Genomic DNA, 26,432 nt, shown 5'->3' on the forward strand with positions numbered 1-26,432 from the left:
TTTTGCTTTGATTTATTAGAAATTTAATTTAATTTAAAATACAAAATACTAAGATGAAAGTATTAAAATGACCATATATACCAGAGTACACAATACTTGTATTATACATCAGCACACTACATCATGCATACAGCAGAAGATCCATGGTATCCAACAACAAATGGAGGGACAGTATGTGTGTACGTTTTAGTTGATATGTCAGCACCATAAATATGTATAATTATGTAATATAATACATGATAATAATTTCATTTTAATCATTTGATGTTCAAGTAGATGACTTGAAAGAGGAGTTGCAGCCAGCAACTAGTTTTCCACATAAAGTGATGTATTAATATTTTATGCTTTAAAAACGTTAAGAAGAAAATTTATGATGTTAAATAATACGCATGCTGAGTAATACCCATAAACTACAGATCCTCGTATACAAAAACCTTTCAATATACAAAAACGTGCTATAGTTCTTGGCTGATTAATAAACATTATTTCCTAACACATTCTGTGCAAATGACCGTTACCAACAGTGACTAGCTCATTTTACTTCGGGAGTCGTCATTTAACTTGCGTCTGACTTTATTTACCGACTACGGAAAGTGAAGAATGGGGCACAAACAGCATAAATACTCGGTCAGAGTCTAACATGAATGACCAGCAAGAAAACCTACATGCTTGATTATGGAGTAGAGACCTCAACCGGTTTCAAGATATTTGACCGAGAAAGGGGATTGAATGACTATGGGGAATGTACATTTTGACAACAATCGCAAGAAAAAATATGCAGGTGGGGCACTGAAAAGTGTAAAAGGTACTTTTGTAATTAGAAAATAAGGGTGGGTGCAGTGACCCAGTGCACTTGGACAACATACAACACTCAACTCGTTCAATTAAGTTTATTGTCCTTGAGAAATACAACTCGTGTTAAAACAACGAACATAATGAACAATATATAAACAGTCTGTTAAAAGCAATCGGTGAGTGGACAGATAAGAAAAATAATATATATGAATATTTACACGATGTATATTTTACACAAAATATTATATGAGTGCACAGTAGTTGATTACATTACAAAGATAACAGTCTTAAAATAATGAGAGTTTTTGTATTGTCCATAGACATACTAATTTTCATAGGTTATAAACATTAGTTTTTGCATAATAAAATGCTTAAAATATTAGTTACATACTTTTTTTTCATAGGTTATAAACATTAGTTTTTGCGTAATAAAATGCTTAATATATTAGTTACATACTTTTTTTTCATAGGTTATAAACATTAGTTTTTGCGTAATAAAATGCTTAATATATTAGTTACATACTTATTTTTCATAGGTTATAAACATTAGTTTTTGCGTAATAAAATGCTTAATATATTAGTTAAATACTTATTTTTTTATAGGTTATAAACATTAGTTTTTGCATAATAAAATGCTTAATATATTAGTTACATACTTATTTTTTATAGGTTATAAACATTAGTCTTTGCATTATAAAATGCTTAATATATTAGTTAAATACTTATTTTTTTATAGGTTATAAACATTAGTTTTTGCATAATAAAATGCTTAATATATTAGTTACATACTTATATTTATAGGTTATAAACATTAGTTTTTGCATAATAAAATGCTTAATATATTAGTTTTTCTTTTTGACATAAAACGGACATTTCAAAATAAAATGGAACTGGTCCTCTACCCTATGATCACATACATTACATAACCTCGGACTCCTCAATACATTATTGTGTCTGCCCTTTTTCATTGTTCAAAAAGAGCTAAATATATTTTTTTTTATATGTTTGTCCATTTTAAATCGATATCTAGAAATTGTCTATAAAATGTTAGTATAGGACACTTCTTGTGAACATGAAAAGTACAACTTTAGACTTTGTTTGTAGATATTCAATATCTCTACTTCAATTATCTCGTAATTTTAAAATTGATTTGTAAATGCATTTCACCATGCAAACAATTGCACACAGTTTTTCACAACCTAACTATCACTGGTTACAATAATGTTTCCGTAACATTCCTTTAAGGTACTTCACTACACCTAGACTTATACTTTTTAAGACACCACGTCACAATATGGCGATTTAAATGTTTTGTGAAACTATTTCTATCAATCGATTCAGATGTATATCGTCATAGCTCAGTGGTTAAAGTATCAGGCTTGTGAACCGCAGATCATGAGTTCAAATCCGCCTGGGCTTTTGTTTATATTAACAAAATGAAATTTTTGAAACTATCATTTTTATCCAAAATTGCACATTTTTTCGCCTATTTGACATATGATACCTCTTATCCATCATGCTTTCTATCATAATCAAGTAATTTTCTGCTGATTTGAGGAAATATTTCAAGGTGTAGTGAGGCACCTTAAGATACAGTTATATATAGTTTTAATTTTAACAAGTATTCAAATGTTTTTGAACTTTCTTCTATAATTTATACGGGGAATCTACTAAGTTCACATTACACCAAAGCATTGTTAGTTTTTTTGTTTTATTTAAATTTTTTGACAGTGCTCATTTTCAATGGCCGGTGCTTTATTAAAAACCCATTGTTTCACCAGCGTAAGAGTACATAGTTATCAAAAGAGAAGACTGAGTTTCCACTTAAAAGAATGGGTTTAAATTATTGGATATTGGAAAGAGAGACTCTGTTCTGCATTATATTTTTGTGTTTGAAAAAAACTTGAATGTATTTGTAACTTTCAGCTGTACATTATATGTCATTTTTCTATGTTCCGAAAACTTCAATCTTTTTATTCAACATGCTACTAGTATGCATAAAACTGTTTTTTAGTTATGCATTTGCCTCGGCCGGGGGATGGGGTTGGACTGCGGGTAGTCCCGGACCTTAAGCTCTTTTCACAAAAAGTTAAAATAAAATTTCATAGGGATTCAAAAAAATTCATATCAAGATCACTAACATACAAATTAAAAATAGGCGAAAGAACTTTGTCCTGCATTAAACCAGAATTATCGAAAAAAAAATATTTAACTCTCTCCGTAATACAAACTTCTACATTGCTAATTAATTCACTGATCACTCAATTGTTTACCTTATCTCTACTTTTAACTATCGATCGAATCAAAATGCTTTCTTAAAAAACAAATGGAAGCACAGTATAAACGTTGAATCTTGACAATCTTGTTTTTTGTTTTATTGTGTATACCGTACTTTGTTTTATTATAAAACTTACCTAAACAGTTTATGTAGGGCGGGTAGTAAAAAATCTTCGAATTCAATACTGCTGTAGAATACTCATATAATAATTATTCATCACTAAATGGTTTGCTACTTTTGAGATAATGTATTGGTCTCTTAATTTTGTTTACACTTATTTCTTTAAATATGGTATAGTATATATTTTAGTTTGTATACTACTAATAAATAAACTGTGTCTGGAAGTAAGGAAACCACAACCCTTTTTTGTAATTTTCTGTAATATGAATAAGGCACATGCGGATGAGTGAATGAATGTTTACCACAATGTCTTTGTAAAGCATAACATTCATTAATATTTAAAAAGAAAAAAAGCAAACCCTGGTTAGAATTAACTGACCAAATCATCAAGATTTTGGTGGTTACATGTAGCAATTAATTTGTAAGCATGTAAAAAAACGGATTACTACACAAAATTTTCCAACATTAACAGAATGTATCGGGAACAATGAGTTTTAACAATTTACACAGTATCACATGCCAAGTTTTAAGGTATACAAATTTAGAAAGTGAATGCTATTTTTTTAAAGATTAATTTATCATTCTAAAAGTCAAAGTACAGTAAATGTAGTTTTGAATATATTCAACTACAAATCACAGATAAGTATTCACTAATACTTGGTTACATGTTGGTTTCGTTCCTTTGTAGTGTTTCGTAAGATGGTTCATTGGAGTACACAGGATTTTGATGTACTTCTTTGCTACAATCGAAGATACTAGTAAATGTAATACAAGTAAACATTCCAATAATATTCAAAAGGGGGGGGGGCTGTTAGTTACAGTTAAAAAACCTATAAAAGATATATTCACCTTGATTTTGTTTCTTTTGTCCCTGAAAGAAAATTATTTAAAAATGTGTATAAAGATCTTCTATTTAGTAATCAATATTGCTTTTAAAGTGAACTATCTTTCAAAATAACAAATTCATACGATATTTAACATTTACTACATTGTACTAATTTTTTTATTACTTTCGCTTTTACTTGTCTAATTCTTCACATATATCAATTAAATTCGATGTATATACATTTAACATTTTCAGGTTTCTTTATAACACAATCATTAATATTTTGCAAACATTTTTTATTACCGGTACTCGCAGATCTAAATCAAATTATAGAGTATCTTAGTTACATCCATGAAATGTTCAATTTGAGGACTGTTAAAAACTTTTTGAAATTACTTTTTTGCTCACCTGAGCTGAAAGCTCAAGTGAGCTTCTCTGATCGCTTTTTGTCCGGCGTTCGTCCGTCCGTCCGTCCGTCCGTCTATCTTTAAACTTGTTACATTTTCAACTTCTTTTCCAGAGCCAATAAACCAATTTAAGCCAAACTTGGCACATAACATCATTGGGTAAAGAGGATTCAAATTTGTTTAAATTAAAGACCATGACCTTTTTCAAGGGAAGATAATTAAAAATTATTGAAAATTTGTTGGCATATTTCAAAAATCTTCTTCTCAAATTTCATTTGGCCAAAAAAGATTAAACTTGTGTGGAAGCATTCTCAGGTAGTGTAGATTCAAGTTTGTTCAAATCATGATCCCCAGAGGTAGACTAGGGCCACAATGGGTGTCATATTTTTACATAGGAGTATATAGAGAAAACTCTTAAAAACCTTCTGTTCGAAAACCGGTCGGCCAGATAGGCTGAAACTTGTGTGGAAGCATCAGATAGTGTAAGTTTGTTCAAATCATGATTCCTGGCGGTAGGTTTGGGTCCCAACTGGGTCGTATTTTTATAAAGGAATACAATAATATAGAAAAAACTTTAAGAATCCTCTTAATTAAAACATTTGCCAAGAAAAGCTGAAACTTGTGTGAAAGCAACCTCAAAAAGACTACTCTAGATTCAAATTTGTCAAAATCATAATCTTCAGGGGTAGGATGGAGCCAGATATTGGGATCCAATTTTAAAAAGGAAGGATTTTTAAATTGTCAAAAATCTTTGTTTGATGGTATTTTTTTTACAATGAATTGTGAAAACCTATTTAAACATTTATGGACCTCTTTCACTGAATTTTTGTTTTCATCATTTTTAACAATGAGGTGATCTGAAGATCAAATTCACTTGAAATTATTTCTTAATGTTATGCTTCAAAATTAATTTCAATATGAGACCACTTTTAAAAAGATAATTAGCAAACATCGTGCCCTTTCTAAAGTACATTAGATCCAGCCTTATATTATGAAAGAATTATTATTAAGAAAAGCACTTTATGAAAAAACTGTATTTTTAAAAACTTGAATATATCCTAAACATCACGGTGAAAGTTTGGTATTTTGAATGTCGATTAACACATAAAAAATGTCCCATTACGATGATTTTGAAAGATATGCATATTTACTGGTAACTCATGTCATACCATTATTTTTTCTCAACCACACACACTGCAGTACTACGACAGTGAACAATGCTACTATGATAGCAAGGAGAAGACCAGTTGTTGAACCAAAAGTCACGGGCGAGAGGCATGATGTGGTAACTTCAGCTTTGTTTTCATATAAAAGTGATACAAAAATGTAAGCATGTAAGAGATCGGGATATTGAATATTTATTTTTACAATTTTTGAGCTATATAAGAATTTCAATACATTTTTATACTTGTTTAACTCATTTATCACTTACTTATAATGGTCATCCTTTTTAGATTTGAATACGCAACATAATGGACTAGAGACTGATTTGCTCTGCAGTAACAGAACTGCTGATGATATTTCATTTCTGCTTTGAATGATATTTTTGTAATGGCCCCACTCTGTTCCGCCCTGTCGCTAGGAAGCCTATGATTTCCACAGTACCAAGCCCAAGAAACGTCAAGATTGCTCAGTTTAGGCACTGAGCATAAAAGGCTGACATCTTCACCTTCACTAACGTCCATTGGTGTTAGCAAAGTCAAGACAGGAGGTTCATCGGGAATGGCTGAATATACCATAAATGAATGAAACAAATCGTTTGAGTTATAATTTGAATTTAAAAACATTAGATTCTTGTTTGTTAGATAGATACATGTATGTCACTTTGATCTTACCATTATATAGAATACACACAACACATGTTTCATGTTTTAAATAAAAGATGAAGGATCAATGACAGCTAAATACACATGTATTTGTTATGAGATTTTTAAAATTTAAACATGAAAATGGAAAAAGATGTTAAATTTGAAACGCAGTTTAAATTGATTTTTTAAGTGATATTGATGTTATTTCTGTTGGGCCTACTTACGAAATACCAAAAACTGAACAAGGTTGGAATATTCATCATATTGATGATCATAGTAAGAGTTCGAAAATGTTCCTCTGCATCTACATCCAATGCTTCTGTTATTTACATTTAAGCTCAAATAAGTTTCTAACTCAATTGTGGTCCCATAACTGGGAGCTTGATTATCACAAAACCATCTCCAAGAAATTGTTGGATATCCTAAAGAAGTTAAATTGCATTTGACTTGGATAGTCTCTCCAGGGCGAACAGTGGTAGGCGATATAGCGTATATCATTGGCTTTGTGGGCGGGATATCTATGAAATATCGAATGATAGGATTTTACTTGTTGTAAGATACCATATTATCAAAACACAACACTCGTGTGTATTGGAAAACATAAAAAAGGAAATAATGATGAAGTAAAACTTTCAAATGAATTTTTTTTTATCATAAAATATAATTGTGATTTGATATGTGAACGTGAGATATTATATTGTCTTTTATATTTTACGAAACAAGCGACATGTATATACATACGAGGGTACATAGTTATGTCTAATGGAAAAAGTAGCTGTATTAAAATATTCACTCACGATAAACATAAATTATAGATCTGCTGGAAGTCCGATTATAATCTAATATAGAAGATGGCGATGTCGCTCTACAGTAGCAAGCTTTCTGGTGGTATTTTCTAGACAATCGGAAAGTCAGGTAAGTATAGGTAGTTGAATAAGTAATATGGCTTCTCATCTGCTCTTGACCGCAAAACCAGCTCCATCTGACTTGGGGGTCTCCAAGAGAAGACAGATAACAACTGTATTTCATCGTCTCGCCTTCATATCCACTTGACGAATATTGATTTGAAATTGATGGTCTAGACGTTGGAATAGCTTTAATAATATAAAGCAAACAAACGTTTTATTACCATAGATTGGAAAGTGTTTTCTTAAATGTGCATTTTGACTGAATAGAGGTCCATTATATTTGGCTTATATCTATTGTTAAAGAGCTTAAATGATTATGAATGAGGTTTTGAAGGTTTTTTGAAGGTTTTGAAGAGCTTGATGAAATTGTTTCAAATATAAAACCTTAAATGCATACCCCCGGTATAATGAACAGATTTTAAGAAATGGATTATTTTCCCAAGAGAAATTAATTTATATAATTAAACAATGATAGCATAAGAAATCAGTGTGAAATATAACATAATTATTTTTGAATGTACACAGTAATAATTAATTGGAAAAATTAACAAACTAAACGTATATAAAATTTCCGAATCAATCCATACTTTCTATCATTTTTACGGAACAACAGCAACGTGGTGATAGCTAACTAATATGTATATTTAAATACATGTGTATATGTCTATTTGATTACTTTTATCTATTACACCAATTAAAAGAAGAAATTACTAATCTTTTAAAAACTCTTTGCCTTTATCAAACAATTAATAGTTGTGCACATCAGAGAGTTGCATTTGTTTTGGTAACCTAAATGGACATTGAAAGAATTTATTTTCTCCGGCATTGAAACAAAATAAAAGATATTGTATTCGTTAATTTTGAGAACAATCATATATTTTAAGTGTCAATTCTTTATCTTTACAACATTGGACAGTAAAGATGCCCGTTTTAATAAATAATCCACAGTGCCCGTCAATTAAATGGACAGTGATAAGTAAAACTATCAACAGTTTGAACGGTTACAGATAATGTGGAAAGTAGAATAGATATACATTTGTCAAAATATCACCCAGTAGCGGGTCGACAGGAAAACACTGAGATACTAGTAAATAATCCAATATTGTTTTTTTCTTTACCATCTTTAAGAATCACGACTTATATTAATACCCTTAATAATCATATCTTGTAACCACAAATCCTATCAGAACGAAGATTAAAACACACTCTCCAGTACTATATGAAATTCAAATTCTTCGCTTATATAAAGTTAAAGTAAGCTCTCAAGCATCCCCCCATCCACTGAAGAAAAGTTCATAAAATTAAACCTTGACTCAAATTTCTTCTTAATCAAATTTATTAAAATATCATACTTTTGATATAAATATGGTTCTGTAGTTCTGTAGCCCATCAAAGAACCCTATTTTAAACGTGTCTCTTAGGTTAAGCCAAGGACATAGATGTAATAACAATTAATGTTATGTAAAAGGAAAGTCAAAATGTTCATGTTATTTCTTATAACTGTATACATCAGTGGATATGCTAGTGTTTAATTGGAAAAACGAAAAGATGAAAGAAGATGCATAAACCGGTATAACCGGTTTATTTGTGCGTTTTTTAAAAAATATTGCACCAGTTTGGCAAAATTTCAAAATAAAGCACCCGTTCAAAACTTCTTGTGTGCATTCATGTGTAGAAAAAAAGGTAAATTAGTATGGTGAAGCAAAACTATCTTGAGCTTGTTCATTTATTTAATTTATTTCTTAGTTCACCATTTCAAGACCTCTTTGATCATCAATTCAAAACTATTAATTAGAAAACAAAAGTCTTGTACTATCTGGAATATTTGTGAAGAAGATTCTTTTATAAAAATATTCCATTGTTTTTTCCACAAAGAGGGTCGAAAATGAACATCAGAACGGCACAACTTTTATGGTTTATTCTTTAAGAATAGTATTAAAGCAAAATGTCCCATCGATCTTGCATGGTCAGGAAAGGTCACATGTTTTGAAAATTTAAATGTTACTTTCGGGTTTATATGTTAATTTTCTAATGAATTTTAAAAAAGTAAACAACTCACTGTCTCCAGAAACGAGTGACACCATAAACAGAACCAGAGCAAAAATAATACCCATATCCTTTTGATGTCCTCAAACAGTAAAAAAAAAATAAAAATTGCCAACCGGGAAGTTTAAAGAAGTTTCAGTTTGTTCATTGTTACATAACTGTTCACGTTTTAATAGTTCTGTTAAAAACAACGACCTCATTACAGTGTGCGAACAACATTCTTGACATTCTTTTTCTAAAAGAATTGGTTTAGAATTTCAATCTACTGAAAACATAATAAGTATCTGAATAAATCTAACTGTTCATTCAATTTGTTATTAAGTCTACGCTTTATTTAAGACCTGTACTTTGCAAATTTTGACGATAAATCTAAAATTTTCGATTGTAGAATAAGGAGGAATCGAAAATTACAATTTACTTTTACCATATCTATACTACTATATTAAAATAATAGACTCGAATTTTGAGCTTTAATAACGAAAAATCGGAAGAAAACTGTCTTTTATTTTTGTTATATTCTAAACATCATTAAATAAATACTTGAAGATTACCAATTTGTTTTTATTTTTTCTCAATCAAGCTTCGCTAATTAATAGTCAACGAAAATTCCTCAAAAAATTCCAGAATTCATCTAATATTTTTGGATTTTACAATCAAGGCTCTTTACTATATGTTTCCACAATATCACATTTGCATGGACAAACTTGGAGACAATAAAACAAATGCGTGTAAATTTTCATTAGAATGTTCTTCTTCTGTTAATCAAAGAAAATACGGGAGATAACTCTAACACAAAAATCCCGAGAGTTTTGAATGTTAACGTGGTCTGTAATAAACGTTGTTGAAGAAATGTTGAATTCTGCAAATATAGAATTACACTTTTCGAAGAAAGGTATTTACAGCTTCAAAATGATTAGTTATGAACAATTTGACTGTTATTTTCAATGCAACTTTATTAATTTTGTCCAAAATCGTTTTTGGTCGATTCTGCAATTTTCTGCTACATTACGGGTATATGGGAGACATTTTAACTGTGGTGAAGGCCTTTCCCCAGACACAGTTACATTATTCAAACTCAGCAGGGTGTAGTGAAATTAATAGCATTATTGTAGGCTTAAAGCTTGGTTATGCCACAATATACGGTGTATCGATGTATCTATTTTGTAATGTCCGATATCATATGCTATGTCAACCCGTGCACGCACGGGTCAAAATCTAGTTTATTAAATAATTACGATATTTAATAAAAAAAAAATTGTGAAGTTTTACACAATGAAACTAGTCTTTACAATTTTCATTCCTTGGCGACATTACATATAAATAAAAAAAAGTGCACATAAAAATAACTGGTTGCTTGATAAATATCAAAAGACTTTTAAGGTCAGACGACACGTTCCTCAAAAATCTTTTTTGTATCTCCTCGAATCTCCTCGTAATTAAGAGTTCCAATAAAAAAGATTAATTTTATACTCACTTTAAAAATGATCAAAATTTATTTGGTTATATGTCTAGATGGTCGAGTGGTTATAACCGTGACCGCTCACTGCCAAAAGCGTATAGGTTCTAGAGGTCGTGAGTTCAAAGCCCTGCCCCGGCGGGGATATTGTTCTAATATAGTGAATTTCGCTGTGCTGTAGATGTATTTATTTTTATATCAGCAATTCAAGTGTAATTTTATGAACATTATATAGGATATTGCATACTCTAGTATTTTGCAGAAAGGCCTGGTAAGGTACCCTAATTTTTTGCAACAAAGCTTGTCAAAGTAGTAGTAAACAATTAACAAATTCCTGGAAAAAGTTATCTAAAATTGAGGAACGTGTCGTCTGACCTTAATTAAAACTAGACAATAAGATTTGCGTCCTTTTTTTATCCATCATAAGGTTTAATCAATTTAACACTCTTAGTGAATGGTGTGTGAAGGTATTTCATTTCCCCCCAACATGCATCTGTTTTCTGACACAGATAAGCCACATTTCTACGTAGTTGACAGGGTCAATGTTTATAAAGAGTTGATAAAACAAAAAATAATGCCTAATTAAATTTGCCTAGTCATCTCAAATAAATCTGAGATCCCTTCGTACCCATCCTTGACGCAAAGTACGATGTCTCTGAGTCAGTACTTTACAACTATTAGTTGTCTGGTGTGTAAATGTACCTCTTTTAGGTGACTGAGAAAGTTTTGGACAGCTTGAGATGACATTACACGGCCATAGCCAGCATTCGTTTGTCTTGTTGATGGTTTTGATCTCCACGTATCTTTCAAGTGATTAAGAACGATGTAACACGCAGAAAGTCTCCGTGTAAAACATATCGAAGACAGCATGATCCGTCATTCTGCAATCCGTACAGGGCTCATGTTCTTATACAATTCTACCAAAGAGGTTTTACAGTATGCTGACGATTTGAAGGAGTCCAGAGGGTTACATGTTCAGTGTGAATGAGAGATTAACTGCGCTTTGCTTGTAATGCCTAAATCTTTCGATCAATGTGTGATAACCAAAAGTGCATTATTGAATGTCTCACAGGTAATTCTCAGTCAACTCATACAACACATATATTTTACAGGAGGGTTTTATTTTTTACTATGTTATAAATGTTTTATTGTGATTGGGAACATGTATTTGATCTTCATAAGTCTAAATTTTATGAATGATTATGCTTTAGGAGATTTGTTAAATGATTTTAATTTGAAACGTACACAGTTTGTGCTCAATTCATTAGGTTAACAATGTTTTGATTTAAAAAGAATTATTAAAAAATCACGAGAATTTCACACGAGAAAAATTATTGTGTGAAATTTTATGTGAAATTAATGTAAAGTGAAATTCATTTCTATATATTTCACACATGAATTTTTTGTCACTGCTATATTCAGGTAAAACTTAAGACTAAATTGTTCCCCTGTATATAGAGTATCAAGTCAAAAAGAAACGATTGAATATTTATTCAATTTTTGGTAAAAAAAAAAATGTTTGTGACAAGTTTAAGGTTAAAACAAATGTTAGTGGTTCAGCTTTTTTTTTTACAGATACAAGGATATCAATTTATGATAGTCAAAATCTGTACTAAAGGTTTTTGTCATGGTACTATCTGTAACTGCTACACTTACACTAGATTGGCTACATAATGTAGTAAAGTATAAAATAGATACAATTAAACTGTTTGATAGCAACTAGGATATTAGTGCTTTTGAATATTATACTATAACAGATAATATAAACTTTACATATTGATGATGTGGCAAAGAATCCCAAAACATTTTCCGTATAGTGTGAATACATTTGGAGTAAAGTAAAAATTTAAATATGTTAATTTTTTTAAACTGTTTAACTTCATCAGAAGTTAGTTCAGTCGTCAGTTGTTTCGTTTTTCATGGAACATATCTTTTGCACGCCTCCTACAAAGGGAAGAATACTTTTGAATTTGAAAGCTAATTACATGTATAGAATGTCTAAGTAAAAAATGAAAAGAAGAATGTCGAAGATAGTGGCTTTTAAAAGTAATCTTATGTTCTTACCTTAGTTTTGTGTTTTTCCTACAGTGAAACAGTAAAAGTAAAATTCTTTGCTCAAACCTTAAAACCTTATCTTAAGTTTAAAAAGTTAAGTTAATAACAATGAAATATAGATAGTTAGTCAGTGTTTTTACCACGTGTCCTTTGAAGTGTTTCGTAAGAAGGCTCACTGGAATAAGCAGGGTTCTGGTGGCCTATTGCATCACTACAACATCAGATATATATATATATATATATATATATATATATATATATATATATATATATATATATATATATATATATATATATATATATATATATATATATATAAGCACTAGCAAACCAACAACACTCGTTATCTAAAGTGTCGGATCAAAAGATACACGGTTATAAGATGAGATATAAATCAAAGTACTGAAGAACTGACGGGAGTTGATTTTGTCGATGTTTATTTATTTTAAAATCAATGATATGTTATTTTGCATGACAAGTACATATACAATTTCTATAGTTGTTTCTAATTTGAATTACGCACATTTTTATTATATGGAGTTTTGGACTTTTTCGACAAGAATGTCGAGAACCCCCCACATGAATCATGTTAAATAATATTTAAAGATAAAATTAATTCAATCAAACTATGTATCAGTGATAGAAATATTTCTTGAAAATTGTATGGATCCAAGCAATATTGAACTCTAGTCTCGTTCAACCAAACGCTTGGCTGACACCGTAAATCTCCGACAAGAATTTACGGAGACAGCCGAGCGTCGAGTTGGACTCTGACGTATGAATACATACGACTACAAAAAATATTTAAATTGTTCGTACCATTTAAAATCTGACTATTTTGAAGGTATTTATAAATAAGTTTCCTTGAAAAACAATGCTTTAGCACACATTACATCAAATTCATCAATTATTTTCAAGAACTAAGTCTTGTCAGCGGCAATGATTTGTGCTGAGGTCCAAACACTGTTTCACTTTCGGTTTGTCAGCGTGATTGCATAGGAGAGTTGATTAAAATCAACTCCCAAAAAGCACTAAAAATAACCAACGACACGAACAATAAAGTAAAATATTGTCAAATTTTCGGGACAACCCTTCTTCAGGACAACAAAATAAAAACTACATAAGAAAGAAGAAAAACATCTACAAAACTAGCACTAAACTACAAACTAAATAATATATATATTAAACGTGGCAGCTACATCTTTGTATTTAAGATTTCGAGCCCGACAAAGAAAAACCCCGTCCGACGCAGCGGACGGTCTATAAAGATGTGCTGAAAGATAACGCGAACGAATTAACTTGCTAAATGGGGGTTGCTGCCAATCCTTTACAGCAATGATAAAATGGTTTAGGTTTTCAAAGAACCCCCGATGGCAGCTTTCAAGCGCCCTAGAAACCTTAAGGACATGGTGGTAAGAACCAAACTAAAGAACCCTCTACCTAATGGTGGCTTAAAAACTTGTTCTGACACCAGATGTCTGTTGTGCAAACAGCTCTGATGCAGACGACTTCTCTAGCCCCATTACTGGCCGTACTTACAAAATTTTCGCAAATACTTCTTCTCGTACTGACAATTGTATATATCTCATCAATTGTAAATTTTGTCAGAAACAATACGTAGGGGAAACAGGAGACCTCTGCAGGCGCATCAATAATCATCGTTCCACCATCAAAACTAAGAAATTTAAAGAACCCGTCGGGGAACATTTTAACTTAGATGGTCACAAATGGGAAGACATGATGGTTCTGGTTATTGATCATAACTGGACAGATACGGAGAGAAAAAATATAGAGAAATTTTGGATGCATAGACTGAACTCATTCCGCCCTGACGGCATTAACAATTTAAGTGACTTCACCAAAATGAACATCAACTAAGTACTGATTTGTTTTCGTGGCAATATTACCATCTTCATCTTTTTGGGTCCATGTACAAACTATTAATCATGTTAATTATTCATATTATTAGCTCTTTCCATAATCGGTTTTGTTATTATTAATTGTTCTCTATCCATTTTATTTTCTTTATTTAACTTCCATTAGTTTTTACATTCATGATTATTTATGTGGTCTTTTACAGGGCCAATCTTCCCTACAAACTTTCACTACGAATTATCTTACTAGTACAACTTATATATATATATATATATATATATATACATACATACATACATACATATATATATATATATATATATATATATATATATATATATATATATATATATATATATATATATATATATATATAAGAAGCACTAACAAACCAACATCTCGTTATCTATAGTGTCGGATCAAAAGATACACGTTTATAAGATGAAGTATAAAAAACACTAAAAATAACCAACGACACGAACAAATAAAATTGTCATAAAATATTGTCAAATTTTCGGGACAACCCGTCTTTTCTTCAGGACAACAAAAAAAACTAAATATGATGGTTTTGGTTATTGATCACAACCCAGTCTGACTGATGCAGAGAGAAAAAATAAAGAAAATTTTTTGATGCATAGACTGAAGTCATTCCGCCCTCACAACATGAACAAAGTAAGTGACTTCACAAAAACGAACATCAACTAAGTACTGATTTTTTTTCGTAGCAATATCGCCATCATCCTCCTTTTGGGTCCATATGTACAAACTATCATTCATGTTAATTATTCAACTTATTAGCTCGTTCCTTAATCGGTTTAATCTGTACGGGTTCCTTTTGTTTCTTTTTCTTTTTTGTTATTTTGAATTGTTTTTTATCCATTTTATTTTCTTTATTTAACTCCCATTAGTTTTTACACTCTTATGTATATTTATGTGGTCAATTACAAAGCCTGTCTTCCCTACAAACCTTCATTACGAATTATCTTACTAGTACAACTTAATTAACAGCAACTTCCAATTAGCAAATTAATTCGTTTGCGTTATCTTTAAGCACTTCTACACAGACCGTCCGCTGCGTCGGACGGGATTTTTCTTTCTCGGGCTTGAAATCTGTAATACAAAGATGTAGTTGCCACGTTTCGATCCGGTGTTTATATATTATTTAGTTTTTATATATTATTTAGTTTTTGGTTTAGTGCTAGTTTTGTAGATGTTTTTCTTCTTTCATAGGTAGTTTTTATTTTGTTGTCCTGAAGAAGGGACGGGTTGTCCGGAATATATATATATATATATATATATATATATATATATATATATATATATATATATATATATATATATATATATATATATATATATTATTTGTTCTGGCCAATTTCAAGATTCTAAGGGCAAAACGTATCAAGTTAAAAATCATATCGATTGCAAGTCAAGTAATGTTGTTTATGGGGTGTTTTGTAAAAAGTGTAACAAAATTGTATATGTTGGGGAAACGGGGGTGACTTTATATCAAAGACATGTTTTAAATTTATCACTGATCAGGAGAGAAACTAACGACCCTGTAGCAATGCATTTTTATACTGACGAACACACAGAACTGTGAGGATTATTCTGTAATAGGTATCGAAAAATTGTACAAAGATGAAACTTACAGAAAATTCAGAGAAAATTTGTGGAAGAAAAAATTAAATACTTATATGCCTTTTGGTATAAACAAAAGGGAACATTATTGTCATTAGACTACATTATTATTAGTTTGTATAGACATTTCCTTTATTTTATGTCCCGTTATCTATACATTTTTCATATATTACTTGTTTATGTACTAATTACGGCTATCACTGTGCTTTCTATAGACTCTCACCTATATTTCATATGTTTTTGGCGCAATATTGTTGTATGACGTCACTTGCCAGACTGTATTTATATTGTGACGTCATAGTATATGTTCTACGTTGTGTTGCTATAGACAATAAACACCGAGTGATGGAGACCGGTAACACGGTCGAAATATTTTGAAACAGTGTTTTAAAAGTTTTTTTATTATTCATTGAAAAAGGGACTTTGGGTGTATATATATATATATATATATATATATATATATATATATATATATATATATATATATATATATATATATATATATATATTTATATATATATATATATATATATATATATATATATATATATATATATATATATATAATTCATGTATTATTATGTGGAAACATTATCCCAAAAAATACCTGCTTAAAATGAAAAGTTAAGATATTTAAAAAATAATGTAAAAATTATAGTTACTTTGATCTTGGTTCGCTCGTATCTGAAAAAAAATCCCCAAAATGTGTGAAAATTTTGTAAATTGTGATGAAAGGCCGAATTTATTCAAATAATCAGTGATAAACCTGTATACTGTTTAACAGTTAGATTGTATTTATCATTTTCATAAGTCTAATCTTATAAATTAAAAATTAAAGAATTTAATACTCATTAATATACACACAAACATGCAAATACAATACACTACTAAACTTTCGCCGACAAAATTGCATACGTAAAATTTTATTTTATTTTCTTCAACATTGTAATTCGAAACAAGTTGTAAATATAGATTTATATGTACATAATCTTTTTCAAAAGCTGTAATTTATTAATTTCTTTTTTCGTTCATAATCATCATGATTTATATTTTCAATAATTGAAAACTGAAAAGCTTTTAAATACTTTGAATTTATTTTTTTTGCATTTCGCCTGATATTTGAAATGATCGTATTATTGTGTAAAATAACTTTTACAGTCTGTGAGCAGTGTTTTGACGCTGTCAATAAATAAGTGAGAAAGTGAAGTCAATTATATAGGGTTTTGTAGATATATTATAGTAGAAGGGAATGGTGCCAAACACTTTTTTCACGAAAGTGAGCTTGTTGTATTTTATGGAGGGGATGTACTTACGTAATCTTTAGTAAAATACTTTTTTTTATTTATATACTATTGGGCAAATTTCTCGTAGAAACAAGTGTGTGTTTTCGGACTAGAAAGATTCAATGATAAGTTCAGCATTTTCCATAATTCAAACCAAAAAAGAAAAAAAAACAAGAAAAATTTCAAAACACCCAAAGTCAATATTTCTGTTTCTTATGGTGGCATATTTCAGTCCTCTGAATGCTTGTAATCTTGTTGCTTACAAGCAATGTCATTATACGATGATACAATTTTTGAAATTTTATTTGTTCTTATCAATACCTGTCCACAACTGACTTACAACATGCCAGATACAACTTATTTATGTCGACATGAAATTTTAATTATGTTGCCATGCGCGATAATTATTTTGACAACACGAGGTAATATGTTGACTTACAAGTTATATATTATACAATTACATAATAATTTTGACATGCAGCTTATTTATTTACCTTCATGTGAATATGGGAGATGAATATGTTAGCATGCAACATATCTATGTTTACATCCGAGATAATATGCTGACATTAACCAAAAAATGATGCAGGTCAGAATATTTTTATCTTTCATTTCATGTCACATGAATATTTTGCATGTAAACATAAAAAAGTTGCATGTTGACATAAAAATTTTGCAACTGGAAATCCTAATCTATGTCAACATAAATCAGTTGGATATCGACAAAGAATGTCGCATGTCGACAAAACAAAAACCTTGCATGTTGACAATTAAATGTCGGCAATACTTGATTTTTTTTTTTTGGACGAATTGTTATCTGACTATATAATTTAGCATATCAACATAATTATTTCGCATGTTTACGTAATTATCCTAAATGTCAATATAATTATTTTGTATGTTAACATAATTTAAAGAACTTTGACTTGGATACAGGGGACTGAAATATCCCATCATTGTTGTTTTACCATTACCATTTCTCTTCCGCACACACTGCAGGATAACGACAACGGAAAGTGCGGCGATGATGGATACAAGTAAACCGGTCGTTGTACCAAATGCCACGGGGGAGAGATATTGTGTATCATTATTCGGATCCGCTGTATGAAAAAGCCAATGATAAGAGAAAACATTAATGTAACGCTTTCGACATTTAATGGCTATGCAGACAGTTTCGAAGTAAATAGTATTTTTTTTTCAGATAAGGGTATAATAATAAGAATTAACTAAATAAAAGTTGCGTTCAAAGCATCATTAGATATTTAAAAGGATATGGAGTAATATTTCCAGCACTTACAAAGAACGGTGAAATGTACAAAATCGGAAAACTCGTCATATTCATAATAAGTGATCGAAGATGTTGCTCTGCATCTACATCCAATAGTTTTGTCGTTCGATGTGATTTTCAAGCTGATATAAGACTCAAATCGTATAGCAGTACCAGATACTGGAGCTTGATTACTACAAAACCACTTCCAAGAAATTTGTGGATAACCCAGGGAAGTTATATTGCATTTGGCTTGTATGGTTTCTTCTGACCGAACAGTTGTGGACGACAAAACATATATCATCGGTTTTGTCGGAGGAAGATCTGAAATGTATTTATAATGTTTGTATTTTGAATATCATATATTTATATAAGTATATTAAAAATATGTTTTACTTATTAGATTTTATTATAAAATAATACTTTCATGTTAAATTCCGAAATCTAGTTGGTTTGTTACCGTCTTCCGTGTAAGACGGTATAAAGAGTTGAAGTAATTTACAGTCTCCGGATTGTGCATTTCCCTTCTTTTGTGATTGGTAGAAAAGACATGATGTGAAAATTTACATATATTTCATTTGTTGTCATAATGTTCGGCACAAATTGAGATACTTTTTTTCTTCTAATTTTTACGTACGACTTAACAAATTTCCTAGATTTCAATTCTTAAAAAGTGAGAAAACGAAAAAAAAAAACCCAATGGAAATTGCTATGAATGAAATTCAGGCTTTTAACTAGTTGAAAGCAACAATCTTATATATATCTTTATATATTATTTGTTTGTTCTTTTCCTTTTGTTTGTGCAAATACAAAAATGTGAAAATCTGATACGGTGGTTGTGTTAACTTTAAAGTAAAAAGTGTACGCCTTGGAAATTTTACACAAAGAATTATGCTATACTAGGGGTTATTTTTTTTGAACTTTTGAATAAATCCACTGTACCAATCTCGTTTTGTGATACTCTAAAAATATAGCAAAATTTGGTGCATTTTGATCATTCTTTGAGTATTATGAGGTGATTAAACTTTACACTGTTGGAGGTGATCAAATCCTGTAAAGCCCGAAGGGCTTTATGAAAGATTTGATCACGCCCGACTGTATTCAATCACCTCATAATATTCAAACAATGATTCCTTATGACTTATATCTATAAAAGTTTTAGCAATTGTACTATTAATTACTAAAATAGTCATTGATGAAGGTAATGGAAAATAAATCACAAAATCGATTTGTAGTGTTATCACAGACAAAGACACTGGAAATATAATAAAGTATAATACAATAATACAACAAAATGATTGCAATTCACGGAAGGTTGTACTCCACGGAATTTGGAGTAAGATTCGTTGTATATCATTGTTCTATATTTGGTGAATTTTTTTATTACAGAAACAAGCGCCTTTGGTTTTAACATATGGTATTGATACTTAATGGTTCCTTTGATGCCTTAGTATTTCAAATCAACATTGCTAAACACTTATCTTAACGCACAAAAAAATATCCCATTGGGACCCCAATGTAGACGTCACCATCCTTGCTCTGCAAATGTGATGTACTGCCAGGACTGCGTTCGTAGATATCTAGGTCTATTGAACAGACCGCAAGGTTAGCCGCTAGGTCTCAGATTTGAAGTTGGAAATATTCAACTAAAGACTAATTACATCTACATAATTTGTTAATTTCAAGCGGAAATATACATTTTAAAATTTATTATAACTTAAAAGATGAATAAAATATCACAACTAAATAAATAGATTTCATGTTGTTTTTTTTATAAAGCGGTAACTAAGGTGGCCATCTTGAATTTGATGCCTAGCATAAAGTATTTAGGCTACGAATATCTACGTAGCAGCTAGGCTAGCTTATCGTTCAACTACGTAGCCCTGCGTAGCAGCTACGATCTTGAACGCAGCCCTGTTCATTGCGGTTAAAATGGTTAAAGTGTCAGGATGGAGACAAGGACCCTGATAGATTTACTTATAATGAACGTAGTGCCTAAAACATCTTCAGTAATACAAAGGAAACAGATGGAAGATTACGTTGAACAGGAAAGAACATGTTTCCCGAGTGTTGGAGATTTCAATTATAATCTTGACCAACACGGGACAGAATCAAAAGTTAATATAAAGTTATCGAGCATCTAAAGTAATGATATAATTAGTTTTGAAATATCTTACATTCCAATCTTAATCATATTAATAAAGAAAGAAAAATTAATATTTCATTACATTTAAAAAAAATAAGGTACCTTCACAAATCATAAATGAGCATTGTTTATTCTTGTCATAGTAACACATAATATACAATAGTTCTTACTCACGATTAACATATACTAAACGTCTGCTTGAACTCCGATTATATATCAATAAAGTAGATGGCGATGTCGCTCTACAGTTGCAAGATCTCTGGTGATATTTCATGGATAACTTGAAAGTCAGGTACGTATAGGTAGTTGAATACGTGATGTGACTTGTCATCTGCTCTTGTCCACAAAACCAGCTCCATATTACGGGGGGGGGGGGGGGGCTTCCAAGAGTAGACAGGGAGCATCGGAATTGCACTGTTTCACCTTCATATCCATCTACCGAATATGGATAAATGGATGGGTCAGAAGATGGAATGGCTGTGGAAAATAGAGCACAGAAGCCTTAAAATGTATTATCTATCATTCTATTGTAACGTACTGTCCCAAAAAAATATTACAATTGTTTACTGAAATATTTGGATAGTTAGAATCGATAACCCCAGCAGAATACATTAAATGTTATAATTTATTATCCATTCAAGTATCCTGATCTTAAGACCAAGAAAAAAATAATTCAAAACTTTATATACAAGCATTTCCCCACCAACGTAAGTAACGGCGATTTTTATTTATCATACTGAGTACTACTTGGATGTGAAGATCGCTCCTCGATAAAAACGGCATGTACCCTGGATTAAAATTGAACAAGATCATTGAACTAAATGAACACCTTTATGCGATAAAATTCTTTAAAAATCTATGAAAACATTTATTATAAATGTATAGAGGGTTATTTACACACAGTTTTTAACTACTTTTTTGATATTGTTTAAATTTATATTATGTTCTTACCTTGATATTTTCTTAATTAATACAAGACTATTGTTGCATGTAATGAAAATTACGCAAAATGTGATGCAATTGAAAGCATTTTTATATTATGAAATTCATGTCTGGCTGAATTTATTATTATGAAACAATTTGAAGAAAAAAAATACCAGCAAGGATACCCCAAAAGGTTTGTAATGCACGTTGTCAAATAAAGTCAGAATGATCTCGTCACAAAAGAAAACATATCCCAAAGCATTTATGTTTTAAATGGAAAAAAATGTTTTATATTCTTTGTCACTGAAGGATGTTCTCACGAAAGAGTGCTGCATAACTCCGAATAATGACAAATCCTTTACCATGACACTTTTGTCAACAAGCCCCCGAGACAATAGACCATATTTTTGCTCAATAACATTTATTTAAAAGAATGCTGGATAAAATGAGAGAAATGGATGGTAGATTTTTTATACACAAATAAACCTTTAATAAATATTCAATCCTTTTTTGGAAAATATAAAAATCAGTGACCAAAAAATAAAACAAAAATTATTATTTTATTTACAAAACAACGTATCCTGAAAAGGAAATTAAAAACATCAGGCTCAATGTTAACTGAAGAAAGGAATGTACATATGTAACGTGCAATATGGGTTCAAAACCCTGTGTTTCAGCCCTCCGAAACTAATGTTTCCGACCTGTTTCTGATTTGTTTCCGAATAATTGCAATTATTATCTATATGATACATATAGGAAAGTTTTTTTTAATGTTTTGGAAAATTCGTCACTCGCTGATATCTCTCTTCCTTGTTTCATTCTGAATGTTCAGGTATTTTACCCCTAGACAAATAATTTTTGATAAGTAACAATGTACAACGTATATTGTGTTCCACATTTTACACTTATTATCGAATTCAGGCCAGGACGAGGATGTATTTTCTCCTAAATAGAAAATGCCAAACTTTAAAATCCTTATCTAAGTGGGGGAGGGGGTGTTTGAGCAGTACTTAAACGTTCACAAGGGCCCCGGTCTGTAGGCGACCTATAGTGTTCAGTCCGTCCGTCCGTCCGATATCACATGTCCGGAGCATATCTTCTCTCTTTAGCCCAACTTTGGCTCAAACTTCGGCCACAGAGTGTCTTTGTGTTAAGGGTGTAAAGTGACATTGAGCCAAGTCTAAGGTTAAGTTCATAGCAGAATAATGTGAAAAATCCTTGAATGACGAAGATGTAAATGCCATTAGATTACTTGGAAAACAGGTCCAAGTTTCAAATTTGGAGAGGAGATGAGCATCCTAGTGATGGTGTGGTTTGTTATCGTGGCAGGAAAAATGACGCATTTGGAAGAATTTTCCTTCTAAATTGCCTTTAGGATGAAGAAAAAATCCCACAGTAATGCATCATCAATAAATATGGTGGCAGTGCGCAGTCAAACCGCAGTCAGCGAGATATTAATGCAATATGCAAGGATAAACTCATGTGGATGCAACACTCTTATGTTTTGTGAGACAAAAATGTTTATCTTAAAAAGATTGCATGATATGATGACACAAAAACGACTGCACTACAGGGTATTTTCCTGAAAGTTTTAAATGCAGGGAAAAGTAAAATATAATATTAAAATGAGGAAATCTGAAACAATTATTCCAGTAATGGGTACTGAAATCATGGTTATGGAATCCTTGGTGTAGAATTTATAAAGAAAGTCAGTGGTAACATTTATTTAAACACTTTTAAATAATGAGAAATTGCCAAAACATATGTAAAAGAAGTGAATGGGTTTTGTAAATTAAGAATTAAGAAGAAATACGTAATTCTTTTAAAGAAAGTTGATTTGAAAAATTACGTTGTTTTTACAGAATCATATAATATAATAAATTATATATATATATATATATATATATATATATATATATATATATATATATATATATATATATATATATATATATATATATATATATATATATATATATATATATATACACACACCAGAAAAACAACAAATATTGTTTTGATCTCGTTGATACCTTGTAGCTAAAATTTAGGCCAACTGAGTTGCAGGTCATGAATGACACACCTTTCAAATGATACGCCCTAAGTTTGGTCAAGATTTGACCAGTAAGACAAATGAAGCATAAAGCACGGCGAACAACAAACCAGGCACGACGACGAACAAAAACGGAGAGCAATAGGTAGCCTCAGTTATTTCAGTGACCTAAACTTACTGTCTGCAGAAACAGATGGCACTATGTCATGCGCGGATCAACAAGAGGGGGAGGGGTCCGGACACCCCCCACCCCTGAAAAATATTCAGATTTATTAAATTCACATTTTAAAATTCCCAAAAATAGGCTTCGGACTCCCCCCGAAAACACAAAGATATCCCTTGGACCCCCGCTCCGAAAAAAAATTCTGGATCCGCGCCTGCATGTACAGTACGAATATCAATTCAATATTCATATTTAGAATATTCATATTCAGAATTATAACCTGGTGGTTAAAAATTCCTTTCGAGTAAAATTCCGGAACCGGGAAGTAATTTAAAAAAAATTCTTATTGTTCTTTTGCACGATTCAATGGTTTTGCTAAAACGTCGTTAAATAATGCAATATCAAACCATATATTTTCTGAGCAATGGAAATAGTACTTTTAATCAAACTCAACTGAGTTGATTTTATCTGTGTTTAGTTGATCATGTGGCGGAAGTCGTTGGCTATCTGGGGGTAAGGTTACATGTAGATATATAAACCCGTATTAACATACACTAAATATGTAATTTTATTGGCTAAAATACGAAAATATTCTTTTTGTTTTATTAAAAAGCTATACCGATGCCTTGCTTTATTTAATAATTTTTGGGTTCTTTTGTATGGTTAAAGTGATCCGTCATTTAAAATCTACTGCGTCGTTTGAACCCAGAGTTGGTTACATTTTCTTTCTTCTAAACATCTACAGTAACTGTAATGCGAATGAACCAATTGTTACTAAGAATTTTTTAATGATATTTGGATACTGAGATAGCAACTTACTGTCACCAGCAACAGCTGACAAGAAGCACAGCGTAATGAACAATATGTATTCCATGTTCCCAAATCCTTTTAACTCTGCAATTCTTTAACTGTAGCTAGCGAATATACCAATTGATTTTTAAAACCTGCATTGCACGATTGAGTAACTTTAAGAAATGGGTTTACAAAATAAAAAATCATGCAGGTATGTACATAATATATGGGACATTAACACGAGTTAAGGTTTTGGTTAATAAAACTGTAAAAATCTATGTTTTCCTCTGTAAATGATTATATTCTAAGCTAAGGCATTTCCAATAATCAACCTTAGCCTTGCCTATATACACCCCCAAACTTTGTTTTCGGGGGGTATAATGACTCTGTATACAATACACATTTCATAGCTCTTTTAGGTGTTTATAGGGATTTGAAATTTATGGTAAATTAGGAGAAAAAAAAATTACTTTATAGCTCTGAAATTCGACCAATAAAAAATGTTTAAAGACTTAATTTGCATGTATTCCCGCCGACTTAGGTAAATTGGAGCAATTGTAATAGATAAAAGAACATGTCGAGTCACAACGAATGACAACTTTACTAGCAAAACCTAAATGGTCCAGGGGGTGCCAGAAAGAACTAATGATTATCAGTTGGCGACAACCCTAGTATTGCATAATTGCTGCTCAGAAATGTTTGAAACATGTATAGATATTTATATATACCTTACATAACTACCAGAAATATTTCATCGTCGTATTCGGGTACCTCAAATGGAGCAGACACCATTTAACAGAAAGAAAATGGCAGATTCATTCAGTAATTATAAAGTCCTACTATCCATATTACATAATGCTTGTATAAAATGCAGAGCCTCGGTAGTTCAATTTGAATATGTTTTATTTGTGTGTATTTTTAGGGCTTTCAACTGCCACTAACAATTTTTACTGGAATTTGTTTAAAACGGGTTTTAAATATCAGAATTTTAAAGGCATGCACACCTACTCTCTTTCGTTTTCAATGTTCTTCTATACAGTATAAGTTAACTCACGCTGTGTATCCAATGCACTGTTGATAAATTAAAATACTATGTAGAGACAAAAGACACATCACTTTTGAAAGCGGAAAAATTAATTGCTTGTAAATTTGATAAAACATAACATCGCCCCATTTTTCTTTAATCTTGTACTGTTCTTCTTTGTTCTTAGTGTGAAAGACCTCGTAAAAGCCGGTGTTGTATCGCAGCCTTTCCATATGGTCGATTGCCCCATTTATTTATTCTGTACACCAGATATCTTCTTGTGACGTATAAAATATAGATGCAATTGACGATGAATGTTTTAACATGCATGTATTTTAGTTTTGAATTTAAGACATGATACAGATACTTATGCATTTGTGCCGTATGTATAAAGGAATAAGATGCTGTTATCGAAGGAATGCAACTTTAGATTGTCCTTTTCCTTATTAACAAATTGATTACCTCCCCTTCAGTAACTTATTACTTTCCTTTCGTGTATATAAATCATGCGCAGGCATTTAAATCGCCCTTTTCCCATAAATTCACTGCAAGAAGATGGTTTGTG

The 26,432-nt window shown here is 30.9% G+C and overlaps 1 protein-coding gene across 2 annotated transcripts; it reads right to left on the bottom strand.

Moving 5' to 3' along the window:
- Positions 1-3,817: 3,817 nt before the first annotated feature.
- On the bottom strand, positions 3,818-25,005 carry LOC128192117 (uncharacterized). Of its 2 annotated transcripts, none has more exons than XM_052864572.1 (7): positions 24,871-25,005; positions 7,032-7,328; positions 6,459-6,752; positions 5,859-6,152; positions 5,596-5,721; positions 4,043-4,064; positions 3,818-3,933 (listed from the first exon to the last, which is right to left on the bottom strand). In XM_052864572.1, the coding sequence occupies exons 1-7, from the start codon at positions 24,923-24,925 to the stop codon at positions 3,855-3,857; spliced, it is 1,167 nt and encodes a 388-aa protein (XP_052720532.1). In that variant the 5' UTR covers positions 24,926-25,005; the 3' UTR covers positions 3,818-3,854. The 2 variants fall into 2 exon arrangements, with proteins under 2 accessions (XP_052720532.1, XP_052720531.1); XM_052864571.1 differs by lacking the exon at positions 24,871-25,005 and adding an exon at positions 9,202-9,365.
- Positions 25,006-26,432: the final 1,427 nt, after the last annotated feature.

Source organism: Crassostrea angulata, chromosome 7 (assembly GCF_025612915.1).
Source record: "Crassostrea angulata isolate pt1a10 chromosome 7, ASM2561291v2, whole genome shotgun sequence".
In the NCBI taxonomy this organism is placed as follows: Eukaryota; Metazoa; Mollusca; class Bivalvia; order Ostreida; family Ostreidae; genus Magallana; species Magallana angulata.